General features: G+C 41.1%; 1 protein-coding gene across 4 annotated transcripts in view; it reads right to left on the reverse strand.

The window, feature by feature from the left end:
- Nucleotides 1–5,717: 5,717 nt before the first annotated feature.
- The window catches only part of TNRC6B (trinucleotide repeat containing adaptor 6B), a 288,141-nt gene continuing 274,774 nt past the window's right edge, over nt 5,718–19,084 (reverse strand). For all 4 annotated transcript variants that reach the window (XM_066257399.1, XM_066257391.1, XM_066257372.1 and 1 more), the window contains one exon: nt 5,718–18,082. In XM_066257399.1, coding sequence (XP_066113496.1) covers nt 17,695–18,082 — 388 coding nt within the window. In that variant the 3' untranslated portion in view covers nt 5,718–17,694. The remainder of the gene's footprint in view (nt 18,083–19,084) is intronic.

The raw sequence follows: 19,084 nt of genomic DNA on the forward strand, positions 1-19,084 counted from the left end.
AGAGGTTCTGAGGAGAAATGAAAGTGTTAAAGGAAAATCGGCACTTACTGAGTTCCAAATGATCCCTTCGCACGAAACTGCAGTGAAAATAGACTTCAGCAAGAGCTAAAACTGACTTAAGCGGAGTGACATGCTGAGGGTCGCGCAGCTAAGGGGAGCCGCCCCACTTGAGACTGCACTTTTAGTCATTAAGCAGTATGCTTCCCAGCACATACCATGCCGGGTTACACAACGGCTTGGTGAAGGTATTCCCCCGTTCTGGAACACCTCTCTTTTTATCACTACTGAAGGCCCAGTCCAGAGAATGTTCCCTGATGGCCCTACTCTCCTCTGGTTGGCCAATAATAATAAAAGCCCCTGACATCTATGGAGATCTTACTAGGTGCTTTACAAAATGATCTCATTTAATCTTTGTGTTCCTGAGTTGTTCAGGTATTATTAAACGGAATATTACAAGTAAAGCTCTTGGTGCAATGCACACAGTAAATGCTCAATAAATGCTATTATGTATTATGATCCCATTTTGCAGATGACAAAATAAAGGCATGGGCAGGTTGTCTTTAGTTTGCTCATGTAGAAGGGGAGAGCTAAGAGTTAACTGTAGGTGTATATAGGCTCCAGACACTTGGTGTTGTTTTTATTTTTAATTGATTTTACAGAGAGAGGAGGGGGAGGGGGAGGGAGAAGTATCAACTCATAGTTACTTCACGTTAGTTGTTGCTTGGGTATGTTCCTTGAAAGGACAAAGCCCAGGGTTTCAAACGGGGACCTCAGTGTTCCAGGTCCACACTCTATCTACTGAGCTATCTCAGGCCAGACAAGACACTTGGTTCTTAGCTCCAAATGTACCCTTTCCTTGGTACTCCAATGGTACCAAGCTGCTTTAAAAATACCTGTTTCTGATCTCTTTACTAAAAACAAGACCTCCCAGAGGAATTCCACTTTGAATTCCTCACCTTGTTTGGTGAGGTGAACTCCCCTTTCCCAATAACCATAATATTTCAGGGATATTAAACACTGCTGATTAGACCTCAAGTCTTCAAGATCTTGTCTTTGATAACTTCTTTTCCTGTCATCTGTCCATTTCTGCTTCCATTTATTCCAGATTCATTAAAAAACCTATAGATCAGCCTTGTAATGTTCTCCCTGTCCACCTCCCTCTAGTATATCATAAATGATGAATGACCGCTTGGCTTCTATAGGCCTCTCTCTAATAAGTCTTACCAGATAATTTGCCTTTCTCATCGATGGTGAACTCAGCATGGGCAGAGATCAAGTCTGTTTTGGTCACCCATGGCACCTAGTTCAGGTCTTCAATAAATGTTTCCTGGGTGAATAATGTCCAAAGGAGCCTAGCCCAGAAAGGGAAGTAAAGCCCACATTAGCCAAGTGATGTTAGTTATGAGGAGTAAAGGAGGGGGTGGAATCAAGGATGTTCCTAGGTTTCCAGGTTTTCTCATTGAATAGATGGTAATACCATTTACCAATAGGGTGAGAGGAGGGGTGAGATGGACTTCTGTTTGGGGTTTATCAAGTTTGCAGTGCCATCAAGATAGGTGTTTCAAAATGTTGCGTAGACAATTATATATAGAAGTGTGGAGCTCAATGGTGAGGGTTGGACATATAAATTGAGCAATCCTTAACATATGGATGATTAAAGTCATGAAGTTAGGCCCTGGAGCTGGTGAGCAACATAGAAAAAAAATTTTTGTCCTTATATTCCAGTGAGGGAGATGGATAATAAAGAATAAACAAGGTGATTTTATAAAGTGTAAGTTCTATGAAGAAAATATACAGCCAAGAGCATGGAATAGCTTGAAGTGGGGGTGGGGTGACAGCTATTTTTGATAGAATATTCAGGTAAGACCCCACATTTCATCAATGACTACATGAAGATGCAGGGAAAGAGCATTCCAGGCAATGGAAAAATAAATATAATGGACTTGAAGTGGACATGAGCTTAGTGGGATTAAGAAAACAGAAAGCTAATAGGGCTAATATAAGACTTAGATCAGGAGTCAGAGGAAAAAGAGCACATGTGGGATTTGTGTAGGGTTTATGGGCCATGGTATGGAGTTTGGATTTTTTTAAAATTTTATTTATTCATTTTTAGAGAGGAGAGAGAGAGAGACAGAGAGGGAGAGAGAAGAGGGGAGGAGCTGGAAGCATCAACTCCCATATGTGCCTTGGCCAGGCAAGCCCAGGGTTTTGAACCGGCGACCTCAGCATTTCCAGGTCGATGCTTTATCCACTGCGCCACCACAGGTCAGGCCGGAGTTTGGATTTTAATTGTAAAGAGAAACTACTGGAGGGTAGTGACATGAACAAATGAAGAAGTCTGAGGGTGAAGTTAAGGAAAAGATTGTAGACTGCCAGGAAGCTACTGCAGTGGTCCAGGTGAGCACTTAGGGTGGATGGACCTAAACATTGGTTGTGGTGAGATGTAAGAGATGTGGACAGTTTGTGGATACATGTTTAGTACAGAACTGACAGGACTTCATGATGGACTAAATCAGTGATGTGAAACAGCTATGGGTTTAATCAACTGGGTGAACGGTGGTATAATTTACTGAGTTGGGAAAGACTGAGGAAGTATATTTAACAAGGAAGGTGGGGGATTTATTCATTAGACTTAAGAGGTGGGTAGGCAATTAGGAAATCAGAAAGACCAGGGTTGGTTAGACCACATTGTCCTAATACACAAAAGGCTGCTGGTTTGATCACTGGTCAGGGCATATACAGAAACTGATTGATGTTTGTCTCTCTTTCTGGGGTTAGGAGGAAGGCCAAGGTTGGAGATATAATTTGGGCAGGATGGGCTCAAAGGAAAAAAGAGTAAAAAAAAGAAGGCCAGTGAGGTGGATGACACTGTCTAGGATTTTAGCATGCAACAAAGGAGGGCCTAGTGTGAACAGTGATGAAATCCAACACGCTAAAACAGAAAAGGAAATCCAGTTGTGGTATCAAGAAGCAAAATAGTCATGTCCACTGGACTAGGGAGGTTGTCAGTGACCTCAGAAACAGCTCTTCTAGGGGAATGACAGGAGCAGAAGATAGACTGGAAGAGACTCTGGAGGGAGAGGAGAGAACATTTCTTCAGGGGAAAAATGGGACAGTAGCTGGCAAGGCAAGAGACAAAATATGAGTCCAGCCTGACCAGACAGAGGCACAGTGGATAGAGCGTTGCACTGGGATGGCGGAGGACCCAGGTTTAAAACCCGAGGTTGCTGGCTTGAGCACGGGCTCATCCAGCTTCAGCTCAGCCTCACCAGCTTAAGTGTGGGGTTGCTGGCTTGAGCGTGGGATCATACACATGACTGCATGGTCTCTGGCTTGAGCCCAAGGTTGCTGGCTTGAACAAGGGGTGACTTGCTCTGCTGTAGCCCCCCCCCCCCATCAAGGCACAAATGAGAAAGCAATCAATGAACAACTAAGGAACCACAACAAAAAATTGGTGCTTCTCATCTCTCCCTTCCTTGTCTGTCTGTCTCTCTGACTCCGTCAGAAAAAGCAACCCAAAAAACCCAAAATAAATATATAAATCCAAGGGAGGGTTTTTGCCATGCAATGGATTAAAGTAGTATGTTGACTGGTAAGGGCCCCAGCTGAACATGAGAAGAGAGAATGGCTAATGGCGAGTTAAAAGTACCCAAGGGGCAGGAAAAAGATCCCAAACACTGAAGAACTGTGACACCCATAAAGGAAGCACCTCTCTCTGCTTATGGTTGGGAAGCGGGAATCTGGATAAATTTTTCTGATTTCTGCGACATTCTCCATGTATTAGCGTACATAGGCCACCACCTGCTGGGTATTGTCAAAGTCTCACTGTTGGTCAGCACATTTTTATAGGAGCCCTTATTTGCCTTGTAGTGGCCTCTACCCCGCCACAGCAATGCTGCTTTTGGGTACTGGTGGGACATAGAATATAGGTTTTTCCAAAGTTGGGGATTTTATTACACACAGTGTCAAGAAAATTGAAGGGAGATATAACTTATAAGTATTTGCAATCATGTTAATGAAATTATGGGATATAAAATTTAAACCAAATTAGTAAGAAAATGAGAAAAAGGAGAGGGCTGACGGACCGGGAGAAAGGAAATAATAGGTCAGTGTCCTGGAGTGGCTGATGAGGTCACAACAAAGCTAGAGTGGGAATCAGATGGTTGAGAGAACAGGAAGTCAAGGTCAAAAATGCTGAAATTAATGATTCTGGAAAGGAGCCACTTTGGGTGAGTGTATGGCTGGGGTAGACTGGAGGAAGGAGTGTGGAAGTTTGGCTTAGCATGGGATTTCCATGCATACTCTGAAGTCACCTAAGATGATGACAGGGCACGGCAGTGAGGAAGGCTGAGCAAGATACTAAAGTCTTAACAACTACTTTTAATTCTACAACACATCCCCCTTTAGCCACTGAGTTTTTAATTTTTATTGTTTTAATATTTTATTCATTTTAGAGGGGGGGGGAGCAGGAAGCATCAACCTCCATGTGTGCCTTGACTAGGCAAACCCAGGGTTTCGAACTGGTGACCTCAGAGTTGCAGGTTGATGCTTTATCCACTGCACCACCACAGGTCAAGCACCATTGATGCATTTTTACAATATCCAAAGTATTTGATAAAGGTCTTTGCAGTTATTTAAAAAAAAAAAAGTTATTTATAATAGACCAACCCTCAAGATGTTTTTGAAGAGTTTACTTCTCACTTCTGATTTCCCAGTATTTACTTATTTTATGATAAAAGAATTAGATGGTATATGGCCTACCACTTTGTACAACAGACTTGTTTTAAGACCACTGTCTCCAAAACCCAAGTGCTCTGCAGCAGAGGCATTTTGACATGGTTAACTTATGAGTCCTATCTGGGTTCCTAGTAAGGTTTCAATTCAATGAATGAATATATATGGCATGCTTAGAGCAGAGCCTAGTTTATAGTAATCAATCAATCAATGTTACCTATTAGCTAATTAAATTATTCTGAGCTGCAGTTTCCTCATGAAATGGGTTTGCTATCTGTTCACACAGCATTCTGAGAATTAAGTTGAACACAACAATACCTGGGAGTTAGTATTAATTTCCCTACCTTCCTCCCCTTGGCCATTCTAGAGGTATTTCATAATCACATGTCTCAACAAGTCTTATTTTAACAGCCAACAAAAAATAAAAAGCTGTTTAGATGGGGGAAACCTCGCCTTTAGGGGAAGGCTCTGATGCTCCTCAGCAGCTTGGCAGCACTCAAAGTGGGGTAGGGAGCACTATGCAGGTGTTTTCTGGACAAAGCTGGCTGGTTCTCTTCCCTGGGAGCAGGAGAGGTGGGATACAGCAGAGCCCTAGACAGTCTTCTCTCTTCTCTCCTTAACTCTAGTGCTCTCACTCCAAATTCAAGTAAGGATTAAAGAAGACAACAAAAGGCAGAGGAAAACATCAATTTCTTTTAGAGAATTTGAACCCTGCACTTTGGCAGGCAGCAAGAGCAAAGAGCACAAACCCAGCACCAACAGGCCAACCTGCCCACCCCAAAAGCAAAAACATTCCACCACAAGATAGACAATTTAGATGCTGAATTTTGGGTATCTTTTAGGTGTGGAGCAAAAGAGTATAAAAAAATAAAAATAAACATTCAAACAAACGAGCAAATTAAATTGGCAGAATAAAACAGGAAACCACAATAAATGCTTAGCAGCCAAACACATTTATTAGTCTTTTTTCTTTTTTTCCAGGAACCCAAAAATATTTTGTAGTTATAATGTAAGCAACTGAGTTGCACATAATACAATCATATCTTTCCAAAATAAAATAAAAAACTAAACAAAAACAAAAATAAGCTGTTTAAAAGCCCCCCAAAAAAACCCTTCAGAAAACTCTTATGTATGCATTACATCATCTCTCAGTTTTAATGAAATGACGAAGACTTAATTCCGTATTACTCAACCTGTCACAATCCAATAAAACACCACCCTTTAGTTTTTTTGTTTTTGATTTTTTTTTTTTTTAAATCCAGCATGAGAAATACAGTACCTGCTATGGCAAAAAATACACATAAAATGCAACTTTTCAGCTTATTTGTACATTAGTAGAGTTTAACATTTTATTGTTTGTTTTTTTAAGTGAACCAGTGATTTTAAGTACCACTATACTAAAAAAGTAAAATAAAATATAGAAAAGGGGGGCCCAGCCTGCCATGCAAGTGCACCTCTAAAGTGCCTAGTTTCTGTGTCCATGTAAAACCATTAATATGAGGAGCAATTTCAAAATATGGAGTTTGATTAAACCTCTATGTTTAAGGAAAAAAAAAAAGACAATGCCATATCCTTCCTTTTCTCCCCTCAAACTTCCTTAAATCCCATCATCCACTTTCTCTATTGCCCACAGGAAGAGAGGAAGAAAGTCACCAAAATAATATTGTAAAAGCTATTTCAAGTATAAGAAAAACAAAATACTTCTAGGTAACCTGCAGAGAGCATCAACATGTGCAGCTATTTAGTCATTTACAGGTTTTGTTTCTGTTGACAGTGTTTCAGATGAGAGGATTTTTACTGTACCTTCCTGTTACCTGTTTGTGTGCAAAGTTGGGAAGCTGCCTTTGAAAACTCCCGCCTTTCTCTGCATCTTCTGTCCAAAGGGGGCAAGGAGAGAAGTGAAGGGAAGAGACGGAGGAAGGGAGCAACATGTCACAAGTCATTAAAATGGGACTTCTGGTTCTCCTCCTCCATACCCTCCCTGTCAAGCCCCCTGCTTCTCTTGTTCGCAGTCAGTGACCTAACTCTCACTGCAGAGGTTCCATTATTCAGTTTCCTGATTTGGTAGGATGTATTTTACTCTGTAAACATAGCCCCCTAGGATTATGGAACCCAAAGCAGCATTTACATCTCCATCTAAATGGAGAAAGACAAAATAGTCCAGAAATCTCTCCTCAGAAATCTTGTCTGTTTTTGGTTACTCAAAACAGGGATGGGGTGGGGTGGGCACAGAATTCAAAGTTGTAAGCAAATAGTGGAGAGTTAGGAGCTGGCACAGCTGAGCTCTTGTGACTGCTTTTTATCCCCCTCCTAGATTTTTTTTTTTAAAACCTGTTAAAAATGTTCCTGCACCTTAAGTCATACTGAGGTTAAGGCCAAGGGTGCAGGATCCTTGTGCACGTGTCTCTGTGAGCACATTCACGGTGCATGCACCATTTTTGATGTCTTCTGTGAGATCACTGGACACACTTTGGTCACCGGTATGTGTGCAAAGGGTGGTGGTGGGGGAGTGAGTGTCTCAAGAAAGAAGTGCAGAGATCAACAAAGCCCTTTGGGAGGATCATAGAGGGATAAGGGTGGGAAGAACTTTTGAGGGACCAAAGGAAAGAAACTGATAGAAAAGGGGTCTCTAAACAAAAAGAAATGAAATCCCAAGGTCGACAGGGCCCAAATCAGAAGGTGGATAGTGAGTATACATGCATTTTATAATCAAGCTTCTTCCCCTCAAAGGAAGTCGTCACTATACAGGTCAAAACTACAGAGGGCTTCTTGGCAGATCTAGGGTTTATCATTAAGATGGAGGAAAGGGGTGTTTGTGATGAAGCTATTCAAAACGACCCATTCTGACTCTGCCTCATAAGTGGCCAAATCTAGGAGAGCAGTAGCTAACAGATCCCTACAAGCAGCATTTGTTAAACTTATGTCCCTCTACTTAATGTCAGCCAAGCCTCATGGAGGGGGCTCGGTACACACGCCTTTCAGGGCAGTTGTTTGCACGTCTTAGTTTCTTTGTAAGTAAGAAATCAGTACACTTCCAGAGTATCGCAAAGTGACAAAGCTATAAACTCTACAGCGCCAAACTGCAATGCCATGGACTGATTCCCTTTGTGAACTACAGAATGCTACTCAGTTACTGTGTGCGTGTGTGTGCCTGTTTGAATCAAGAAAGGTTGAGAGCTCAAGGTCTCCCGTGGAAAACATTCTGGAATCCTGGAGGGATGAATCTTGCAGAAGAGAGAAATTTAGACCCTCTCCACCCTGGAGCTAGAAGGCTAGAATAGATGGCATCTATTTAAAACAGACTTCAGACACTGGCCCGCTATCACTGTGAACAGGAGGCAACAGAGAGAACACCAGCCCACAAATGCAAATCCAAACCCTGACCTGTTCTGCTTTTCTCAAACATGAAAGAATAAGATCTAAAACTTCTGATGGCTTTTAAAAAAGAGAGAGAAATATCATATTTTAGGGTTACTTTCACAGCAAAAAAAAAAAAAAAAAAAAAGAATTATAAAAGATATCCTGCTATTTACATGTTCATATTTTCAAAAGGATAACCCATTGTTGTCAGAAAAAGAGAGGGGAGTCAAGGTCTACACTGCAGGGGAAACGTACCTCGAGGTATTGTTTTGTGTGAGACAGTTGAAACATCAGGATTTTTAATTTTTTTGTTGGTTTTGTTTTTTGTCTAAAGGCAATCTAACAGATTGGAACCCTGATAAGATTGTGCCCGTTCAGGCTTGCCTGGGCACAAGGAGACTGTGGACAAGTCTGTGACTCATTACAGTACTGTGGACAAGAGCTGCTGCGTGGAAACACTGAACACAGGCAGAACATCCTCTTGTGTACGATACTGTGTATTGCAAATAATGCCTAGACCAGAGCAATACAGGTGCCACGATTCACCACAGGCAAGATCCACAGAGGAATTCTGTAGGACAAAGAGAAGGCTGCAGGTTTTCCTGTGTCAAACACCTCGCTAGCTATACACAGCTTAGTAAATGCCAGGGAAGCAGAGAGACTACATTTGGCTGAGGTGTAGTAGTGGGAAGACAAAATAGGGGAAGACAATCCTATTTTGCCTGCCAAGCAACAGTCCTCTTCCCCCTAGAACAAGACAGTTTCCTTATAATTAAGTTCACTTAAAAACAATTAAGGAAAAATGAAAAATTAAAAAGGAGTGGGAGGAAGAGGGAGGAGGAGGAGGTTTTTGAAGTTGACATAAAGATGAACTTTAAGGTCAGCAGGAGTGAGGCATAGTTTCCTGAGCTTGAAAGGGTTCTGACTTCAGGAAAGGATGAGTACTTTTTCCCAGAGAACACTGGAGCCGTTGGGGCCCCACTGTTGCACTGGGTTAACACTGCACGGCTAAGATGGGGAATCCTGTACCATATTGATTTTGCTGGGCCATCAGGCCTGCCAGCGATTGTGGGAGGACCCAGAGGGCTCTGCATGCACCTCACTGTGCTGACCTTACCACTTCTTGCTCTCACCCGCCTTCCCCGCCAGGACATGGGATACCATGGACACAGAAACCATAGAACAAGATGCAATGCTACTTCCTTCCCCTTTCTACCCTCTCCTCCCCCCTTTTGCAGAATGCATAGTTACAATTCACGTTACAAAATAAAGAAGCAATGATGACCACATATGGGACCTTTTTGTTTTTGAAAAAAGAAAAAAAAATCCAATAACCTCTTCTTAAATTCAGTATCAAAATTCACATTTGCATAATAATACATTTCAAGGCCATTAGAGAGGAATGAGAGTGAAGCGGCAGCATCTCTCCTCCCTTTGTCTTCCTGAATGAAGCTGAAGGAATCTTGTGGGAGGGATCAGTTTCCTCTTTGGGGAGTTCTGAGGAATTACGGAAATGGCCCTTAGCATTCACTTACTTGATATTTCTTTAGAAGATTGGGAGTGGGGAGAAGAGGTGGAATCGTTTAAAACAAAAACAAATGAAGAGACATTGAGGCTTGCTATGCTTAACTATGATAAGATAGTTCTAAAGAAATAAAATTATTTCAGACTTTTTTCTTTCTCAAACACTTCCATCTTATTCTTTCAAAAGCATTCTTCTAGTGTGTAATACCCTGTTTGCATAAACAGCAACATGAAGTGACTTCCGTTTGGGAAAATAATTGCCTTCTCAGGACACAGACTCAGAGAGTGAAAATGCACTGCCCGCTCTGCACACAGAAGCTAGAAAACGCCTTCTGGACATGCATGAATGCGTCACAAATATCACCATATATCAGCTCTCCAGTGCTTACAGAAAAACAAAAAGTAAAACCACACATGCACTCACACACATACACAAAGAAAACTAGATAATGCAGACAGATAATTCAACCTGCACTCTTGGACTAATCTGGGTCTCTATTACCTGTGCACCATCACCTCATTGCCCCCTCTCCCAAGTCCCAGAACTTCTTACACACAATTCTACACCGTGCAATATTGATGCTAATGAAAACTCCACAGCTGCCCCTGGAGACTGCCAGGAGAAACGCTGACTTCCCCAAAGACTAGGCTGACCATCTTTCTGTTTTATCCTAGTGGATAGCTTCTTCCTAACATAGATGGTCTCTGTACTCACAAAGGCACATTCAGAAATACTACACTTAAGTAATTCCTTGGACAAAATAAAAACCAGGGGGGTAGAGGTGGTGTTTTAAGCACATTTATTCTAACATCCCGAAATTTCTGGCAAGAAGTGTATGCTGAATGCATCACTTAGTGAGAAACTATACTACCTTTAAAAGGTACGTAACTTCTTGAACAGTTTCAAAGGTATTTTTCTCTTGGTTTTGTGTAATTTACCCTCCTCCCTTTTCATTTTGGCGAACACATGTAGGATAGCTATGTTCCTCTCCATAAAGCTCTGCTATAAGGTTAATCCTGCAGCATAGCTACTCCACCTTGCCTTCGGTGTACTCTCACAACCCAGCCCTGAGAGCTGTGCACACCTTTCAGTAGCCCAAAGGAGAAGGACTGTCAACTTCATCAAGAGGTCAAAGAAAGCAGGGGAGAAGGGAAAGAAAACTACTTAATTTTATAAGTCTGTTATAATATTGTAAGCTACCCTCAGAACTTGTCTTTTGCTATTCACCATTTGCTGTAAAAAGTAATTCACTTTTTAAAAACACAATCCCAGCTTATTAATATTGCCTTGAAATGGGTCAACTATAAGTGGGCTTTTATTTTCAAAGCAATGACTTAATAGTTTGAAGTAAAAATGGAGGCACAAAGTGCTTTAATGAAACACTTTAAAATTTAAAACAACATTTCTTGCCTTTGCCCTCCTATAATAAAAAAAAAGTGTTGGCAGAATGAAGAACCCATGTCCGAGTATTACAGAAACCCTTTGACTAGGGCAGTACCATTTTTCCCGCTGTAGTTTCTCATTAAAAACAAATTCAGGTGTATAGCTAACTGAAAACGGAACTATTCAAATTCTGCAAGGCAAACACTGGATGTTTCATTCACTTAGCAGGTTATTACAAGAGCTTGACAGTTTAAAAACCACTCAAATGTTAGCATACTTGGTAAATTATCCACATTTAGTTTGAGAACAGCACAGATGCCCAGCTGGTGGGTTAGTAGTTGTTTCCTGACCAGTGTTCCCTTCACCATCCTGTAGAATGCTCATGGCCTCTTTTCCTTGGCAATGTGGGTGGAGAGGAGGCATTCTGAGTAGCGCCGGGAGGGCCAATGTTCAAATTTTAAGTTACTATGATGTTTATAGATTTTGAAGTTGATCATTACTTCAAATCTAAAGAATATAATGCCAGCACCTACTTTGTCAAATTTAAGTTCAAGAAAACAACACTGTCACTGAAAAATGGGGACCACCTCTGAAAATACACACCTTTGGCACTGGCCATAAACCTACAGACCATACTATAGGGTGTGCTCTAACTCTGGAACGATATAGTTTTTTGAATAGATTGATGATGTCCTTGACATTATGTATATTCATTTGCACTACCACATGCAGCCCTGCTGTTGTTGTACACTCACAGGAAGGAAAACAAAATGATTTCTTTTTGCAGTAACATTAAGAAATGTAGTTAATGCATAGATATGAAGTGTGACAAAACTTGGCAAAAGCATTGAAGAAAAAGTTGATTCTTTTTTTTAATCAGCTAAAAATGTATCTCTACTCCTAAATGAAGACCTATATAGATAAGTAAAACAAAAAGAAACCCAAACCCAAAATAATAACCTACAAAGTGTCATGTGTTGAATCTGAACTCTGAGGATGGATGGGGGAGAGGGCGAAGGGTACCTTTTCTACATAAAGACTCAATTGTTCCCTATTCTTAGAGATGGCTGTTACAGCCAAGTTTGCTGAAAACATCCTGTTTACACTGCAAAGGAAAACAGGCCTGGCTTAGCATTTTGATCAGCACACAGACATCTGCATTCTGTTTAAGAGTCAAGATGCCAGAATATAAAAAAATAAAACTAAAAAGTACACAGCATCTGAGGTCGATATGGAATCTGGCTGTTAACTACAAAACTGCTCCCTCACCTCCCCCAAAGTGGTAAAAGTGAGAGTGAATATCTGCAACAAGTTAATAGCCTGTGAAATTTTAGTTTCTGCTAGATATATTTGTAAAAGCTCTTCCAAATTCTTGGGCAGGAATTTCTTTTCCTTTCTTTTTTTGTTGCATATCTTATATACCACATTCAACCCACAGGAACTTGGAAGAACCAACTATTAATTTATGCTACAGTCATGTTAGAAGTGGTGGGAATTCTTACAACAGGAGCTGTAGTAACAGAAAATCACACTGCTGTAGATAGATAAAACAAATTGAATGGCAGCCAATGGATAATTTGGATTTACTGGGGGACACTGATGAAAGAATTTGGTTTGAAATCTTAACTTGCAGCACTGCTGATTAGGTGAACTTCTGTGAATGTTATAAATGAAAAATATCAAGGGCCAGGGACGAAGGGGTCAGAGATGCCATACCCACTTTTTCACAGTGTCTCGGAGATGAACTTTGTTGGTTTCCCCCCCTAAAAAACACCTAAAATTAGGTCATGGCACTGGATATCAATTGTCATTAGAGGTCCTCAGTCTGATGGAAGACATCCCTTCCCTTACTAGTGCTTTTTCTTTTGGCTACTCATGTGCTAGACAGAAACCAAGTTCATGATGTTTGAGAAATGGACACCTCTAGTCACTAGTAATCAAGTGTTTAAAGAAAAAAAGGGAAACTAGCAAAAACTGGAAAGCAAAATCAATCAATATAACGAGAGGTGACCAGCAAGCCTCTGTATACATGCCAGAATGTGGAAGAGAAGATGCTCCACTGAATTTTCCAAGTTCTTGAAGCCACCTAACCGCTCAGCAGACATGGCTCTTGCCAAAGAAAACCATGGAAAGAAGCGTTTTTCTCTTCCATGACATCTCACTGTATCTGTTCTTAGGTCACTGCCAACCAACAGAGCAAAGCTTTCAGCGAGTTGACAAAAAAAGGGGGGGATGTAAGGGAGGAAACAAAGGACAAGAACAGAAAAATACGAACCCCTTTCTATTGGCCCAACATAAAGAGACTTTCCAAATCACTGTAGGTGCCATGCTGACACACCCAGAGAAGTCAACGCACAGTAACAGAACGACAACACAAAGAAGGATCTTGATCTTGGCATTCTACATTGAGACATAAAGTCATATTTAACCTCCTTGATTTCTGCTTATGTATTTTAAATTTAGCCCACTGCTTTTGGGGGCCTGTCCAGAACCACTCAAATTTCCTTAATGGGCAAGTGTCTTAATGCCTGTGGGGTGACTGGACCACATGCACATACACATGTGTTCCCCTTGCTTAGGATGTCTGGGTGTATGTATGAAGGCACTAAAGCGGTTTTAGAGAAATTGCAGGCAGCAACCCCACCCACTCCCTTTACTTGTGGAGCAGGAGTTTCTTTCCCACTGGGAAGCTTAGATGTTTAAAAGAAGCTGTGGTCATATTTGGGAATTCTGATCCCTGGCCCCAGGAGGGATACAAAAGGAGAATTTGACATCACCAAAAACTGAAAGGAAACACTCCACATCTCTGGCTGAGGGATGGGGATAATTAAGCAGCAGATCTTCAAAATAGCAATTAAAATGAGCACAACAGTAGCTGGGAGCAAAAAAAGTAAAATCACTTGTTCCTTATTAGATTCTTCTATGTATTATTTTCTCCTCCTGCCATAACAAATGGAGGTAAGACAGACATTCTTCATTAATAGAACATTCCACAGATATATTTCCTCTAGTAATGCCTATATTTAAAATTTGTTCCAAAAATTATTAACCTATATTTCCTAACTCTTTACATAGATTCTCAGCAATCCAACTGTATTACTTTATAGATTAGTTACTTTTTATTTTAAGCTGTTGTTCTTTCTTCCTTTCTTTTGCTGGTAGGGCTGGGCAAAAGGGAGAAGGGTCCTTTAAAAAATATTAAAATTAGTAGGGGAGATTTTGAGTTGTCTTAAATGGAAAGTAACAAAGTGATAGAATTCCCATATACATACAACCAGTCTCCCATTAAATTACACACGAATTTCAAATGAATCCATTATAGAGCTCTTATAAAGCTCAATCCTTCTCCCATATTTTTTAAGATAATGAATTTACCTCTTGCTGCTAAATTGATCATTTTTAAAAAATATTTCTTTCTACATGTTTTAAAATGTGTGATCCCCAGTATGATAATAGCGTTTGGAGACTTTTCTTTTTACATTTTTTTAAGTAAAAATTGTTTAAACTTTTTGAAGTTTCAGGAACTTGTAAAAGTTTATTAACAGGAAAGAAACAGCCGTCTATCTAGGATAAGATACGGTTAAATAAACCATCTTCAAAAAACTGGCTTCCTACCCTAGAATTCCTGAGAATGCTTGCAAATTTTAAAGCAGGAAAATAAATGTTAAAAACGAAAACAAAAAACACTGTTAAATGCTCCCAGAGTTAGTCTTCATCTAAAATATATATTTATATGTATGTATGTGTGTGTGTGTGTGTGTGTGTGTATATATATATATGCACTTTTTTGGTCTTTTTTTAAAGTTTTTAATTTTTTTCCCTTTAAGCTTATGATGGAAGAACATTTTAGCTTCTCATGTTTATTTTTACATATTTCAAATCCCTCATTATGTCTTGTAAACAAGAGGGGCTCTAGCACCCGGCTTTCACCGTAGTATCATAAGGAACTCAACTAACCCATAGTGCAGGTCAAGGAACCAACAGGCAGGTAGGGTGGAGGGTGGGGCAGGACACGGCAGGGAATCAAGAGTGGCAGAGTTGTCACTGGCTCTTGGGAGCCTTGGACATACTCCTAAGCCCAGGGACACGAAGATTTAGCTTTCTGTAAATGTCTGAAAACAGCTGCTCTTCACCTGGAGGTCAAACATTACAGGGTTTTGCTCCACACAGAGAGAACAGTCAGTGCGGGCTGGGAGGAGACATTGTGTATGTGGGAAGAGGTGGAAGGGGCATGGTGGTAACGAAATCCGGAAAGCAGGAGGGCACAGTCAGTTTTCTACAAGGCATCCAACGGGACCAAACCAACACTAGAAACTCAAGTTTGACCATCTACCCACGTAATAAAGACTTGTGTTAGCAAATGCTCACTTGAACTATGCATGTCAGTCTCTTTTGAGGCTAGGTTTATAATCAACAGGGCAAGCCAAGTGGACTACAGAATTCCCATTCTTTGTCTCACAAAACCACTTAAATGCTTTTTTGCCTTTTCCTATACACACCCACCCACTCACCTACACACAGACACAAGCTAAAAGTCAAATACATTAGGCATTGTTATATCCTTCACTGAAGATGCTAAAGAAAGAAAAACTCCTTTGTCCTCACTAGCAGCAAGTTATGGAGGACAGTAGAGGTCTGCTCCCACCAAGGGTTGGAATGGGCAGGTATTTGCTGGTACAGAATGTCGGCACTTTATGTTAAACAGTATAATGCAGATTGGGATGTCCACACAAGTGCTAGCACATTACCGGCATATGCCCCCCTCCCCCCACCCGCACACCATCTGCTTTGTATAGAGGGGTACCCCTTCAGGGCTGCTATAACTCTCTTCACAAAAAGCAGTTTGATACATTTTGATTCCAACGTAAGTACATACATGTTGGTGATAACTGTGGATTAAAAGTTGCCTCCTATTCGGCCCAGAGTACTACTACATTGATGCTTAAAAAAAAAAGTCTTTAAATATCAAAATAAAAAAAGCAACATTATAGGAAAAAAAAGTAAGAGGTCAAAACCAAAAAAAGGTGCAATACTTAAAAATCTTTGCTAAGTTATACCTGCCTAAGCAAAACCACATACACAGGAAATACACAACATAGAGAAACAAAAGGAAACGCTTGAAGTACACACTGGTTTAAGAACATTCGTTAAGTAAACGTTTCTGTCAGTGATGGCCTGGTGCTGTAACACGCCACGGCCTGGCACAGGTAACGCTCAGCAAGAGAGGAGCAGAGAGGGAGGAGCTGCAGATGCTTTCAGGAGGCTGCTCACAACTTACTCTTTTCTGTTTTCATAAAATGAAAAAGAGAACAAATAGAAATATTGAATTCAGCATTACCTGACTTTCTGATGAATTTTTCATACCTGATTACACAAGGAAGGGGGAACACAGTTTTTCTGCTTTTGAGACATCACATAATTAAAGACTTATCTCAGCATCTGTTCCCATTCAAAGTAACAAAAAGGCCGGCAAAAAACTTAACAGATATTCAGAAGTGCCTAGTGGCCACTATTTGAAAAACAACAACAACAAAAAAAAACCAAGAAAGAAAATAAGTAAACACACAGTTGCTCCAAGAGGAGCAAGAGTACCTCCTGCTCTCCTAATTTTTGGACTTGGCAGTGCTCCACTCTACTACTAGGTCAAGAGAAAAGCTGGAGAAAATTCATACTCAGGCTAATTTGCAGATGTAATGGAGCTCCTGCTTTCCTCATTAAAAAAAGCACTCTGTTCATCTTAACACAGCCCAAAGGAGCTGCTTTAGTAGCAGTGGCTCCCCATGCTTGTGTGTTTTCATAGTTAAAAAAAATAATAATAAAAGTAAAAAGCAGATGGCCGGCCAGCCAGCCTGCGGACTGTCAGCAATGCAGCTTTCTGAGCAATCAGGGTCAGAAAGGAGGAGAAGGAGGAGGAGGAAGAAGAGGAGGAGGAGGAGAAGGAGGAGGAGAAGGAGGAGGAGAAGGAGGTGGCGGCAGAGGACACAGGCATACACACACACACAGAGACAGAGAAGGATGCACGCAAATATACATGAACACACGTGCACACACATACCAGAACGAGCATGCCTGGGCAGTTACATGTGCCAGAACACACTGGTATTTATCAACCAGCCAATCACAAATTTTTTCCTTTTTTTTTTTTAGGTTTTTTACATTTTTGTTTTTAAAGTGAGGCTCCGTCAAGTCTTCCCTCCCCCCACCCCAACAATTCTTTTGAATTCCCCTCCCTCCCAAACATGGTAGACCTAAGGACGGAAACACACCCAGTGCAAACAAAGTTAAAAAGCTATTTTTTTTTCAGTATATATGTTTCTTAGCAACAACTTCCATATAACATGAAAAAAGTGAAAAACTAGAAACTAATTTTTTTAATTTTTTTGTGTTTAAATTTAAATGGTATGTGTACTTGCTTCACATTGTCTTTCTAGGTTGGCGTTCATGATTCAAGTATTTCAAGAGTGATATGTTCTCTTTTTGGATTCATATTCCAAACGAAAAAACTGAAGTTATAAGGGAGGCAACTATGTGCTCAGACAGTCTGTCAATGACCCACCTTTTTTTCTCTCTCCGTTTTCTTTTTTCCTTTTAAAAATGTATTTATTGCAAGTTGAAAAAAAAAACGAAAAGGTCAAGTTAGTGCTGCTGCTGTTCCAAAAAAGGTCACGAGGTCAGAGTTGAAAGTTCTAAGTTCAGATTGAATCCGACCCTCCTCCCAGAAGGTCACCAGGTAGTAAAGGAGCAGGGCTGCCCATCCTATGGGGATCTTCCACAGCTGGGACTCCCCACAAGCTAGAAGAATAGTTTGGGGGCCCCCACAATGAGGCGCCAGCAAGATCGGCCCCACTGCTGCCACCAGCACTGCTGCTCCATTGCCCGAGCCCTGTGGACCCACCGAAAAGATTCAGAGCAGGTCCGACGGGATCTGCCTGGGTCTGGCCGGTCTCCAGCGACTGCCAACCTGCTGCAGGTGCACTCGGGGTTGCAGCAGGTGTAGGGGGCTGAGCTTGTGCCAGAAAGCGGCTAACTTCATCATCGGTAGCAAACTCAGCCAGGATGGTAGTGTTTCCCAACACACACCTGGAAAAAAAAAGAAAGGGAAGAACTATGGATTTGATAAGAATCCTAGAGCACACACAGAGACTGAGTATTTACAGTGCACTCCTTTGACTAGAAGATTCCACATTCCCTCGATGCTTTTTAAAATGAAGAATCACAGGATCAGAACCTACATTTCAACCAGGCCATCAGATGCTGATTTAAAGCAATAAGGTATCACTAAATCTCAAAACACACAAAGACTACTGGAGTATAGTATAGATATCCCATTTATGTGAAATTTGTATGTCAAGACTAATGTTGGACTCTGGCCAGATGGCCCAGTGGATAAGAGCATCAGCCAGGCATGCGGAAGTCCAAGGCTTGATCTCCAGTCAGGGCACACATGAGAAGTGAGCATCTGCTTCTTTTCCCCTCTTGCAGTCAGTGGCTCGATTGGTTTGAGCATCATCCCCAGACGGGGGTTTCCAGGTAGATTCTGGCTGGGGTGCATACAGGAGTCTATTTTCCCTCCTCTTACTTAAAAAAAATAAAAAAATAAAAAAGAATAATGTTGGCCTGACCTGTTGTGGTGCAGCAGATAAAGTGTCAATCTGGAATACTAAGGTCGCTGGGCTTAAACCCACGGCAAACCCAGGGCTTGCTCAGTCAAGGCACATATGAGAAGCAACTACTACAAGTTGATACTTCCTGTTCCCTCCACCTTTTTCTCTCTCTCTAAAATGAATAAATAAAAATTTAAAAAAAGAAAAAAAAAGTAGTCAAAAAATTTTAAAAAGGATAATGTCATCTTTTTTTCCCCTATAGGAGGTAAAAAGATCACACACCATCAAGCTGACCCAGCTTCATACACCTGGAAATGCTGCTCCATCTCAGGGGTGGGCTCACTGCCTAAGCCTCACCCTCTTGTTCCTGTGTGTAGCTTTTTGTCATGGCATCTGCAGGCACAGGGAGTCAGCTCTTTCCTGTCCACCAGTTTGAGAGTGACAGGGAAGGGGATGGTCAGTCTAATCCAGTCCCATC

The sequence above is a fragment of the Saccopteryx bilineata genome, chromosome 1 (genome assembly GCF_036850765.1).
Source record: "Saccopteryx bilineata isolate mSacBil1 chromosome 1, mSacBil1_pri_phased_curated, whole genome shotgun sequence".
Lineage (NCBI taxonomy): Eukaryota > Metazoa > Chordata > Mammalia > Chiroptera > Emballonuridae > Saccopteryx > Saccopteryx bilineata.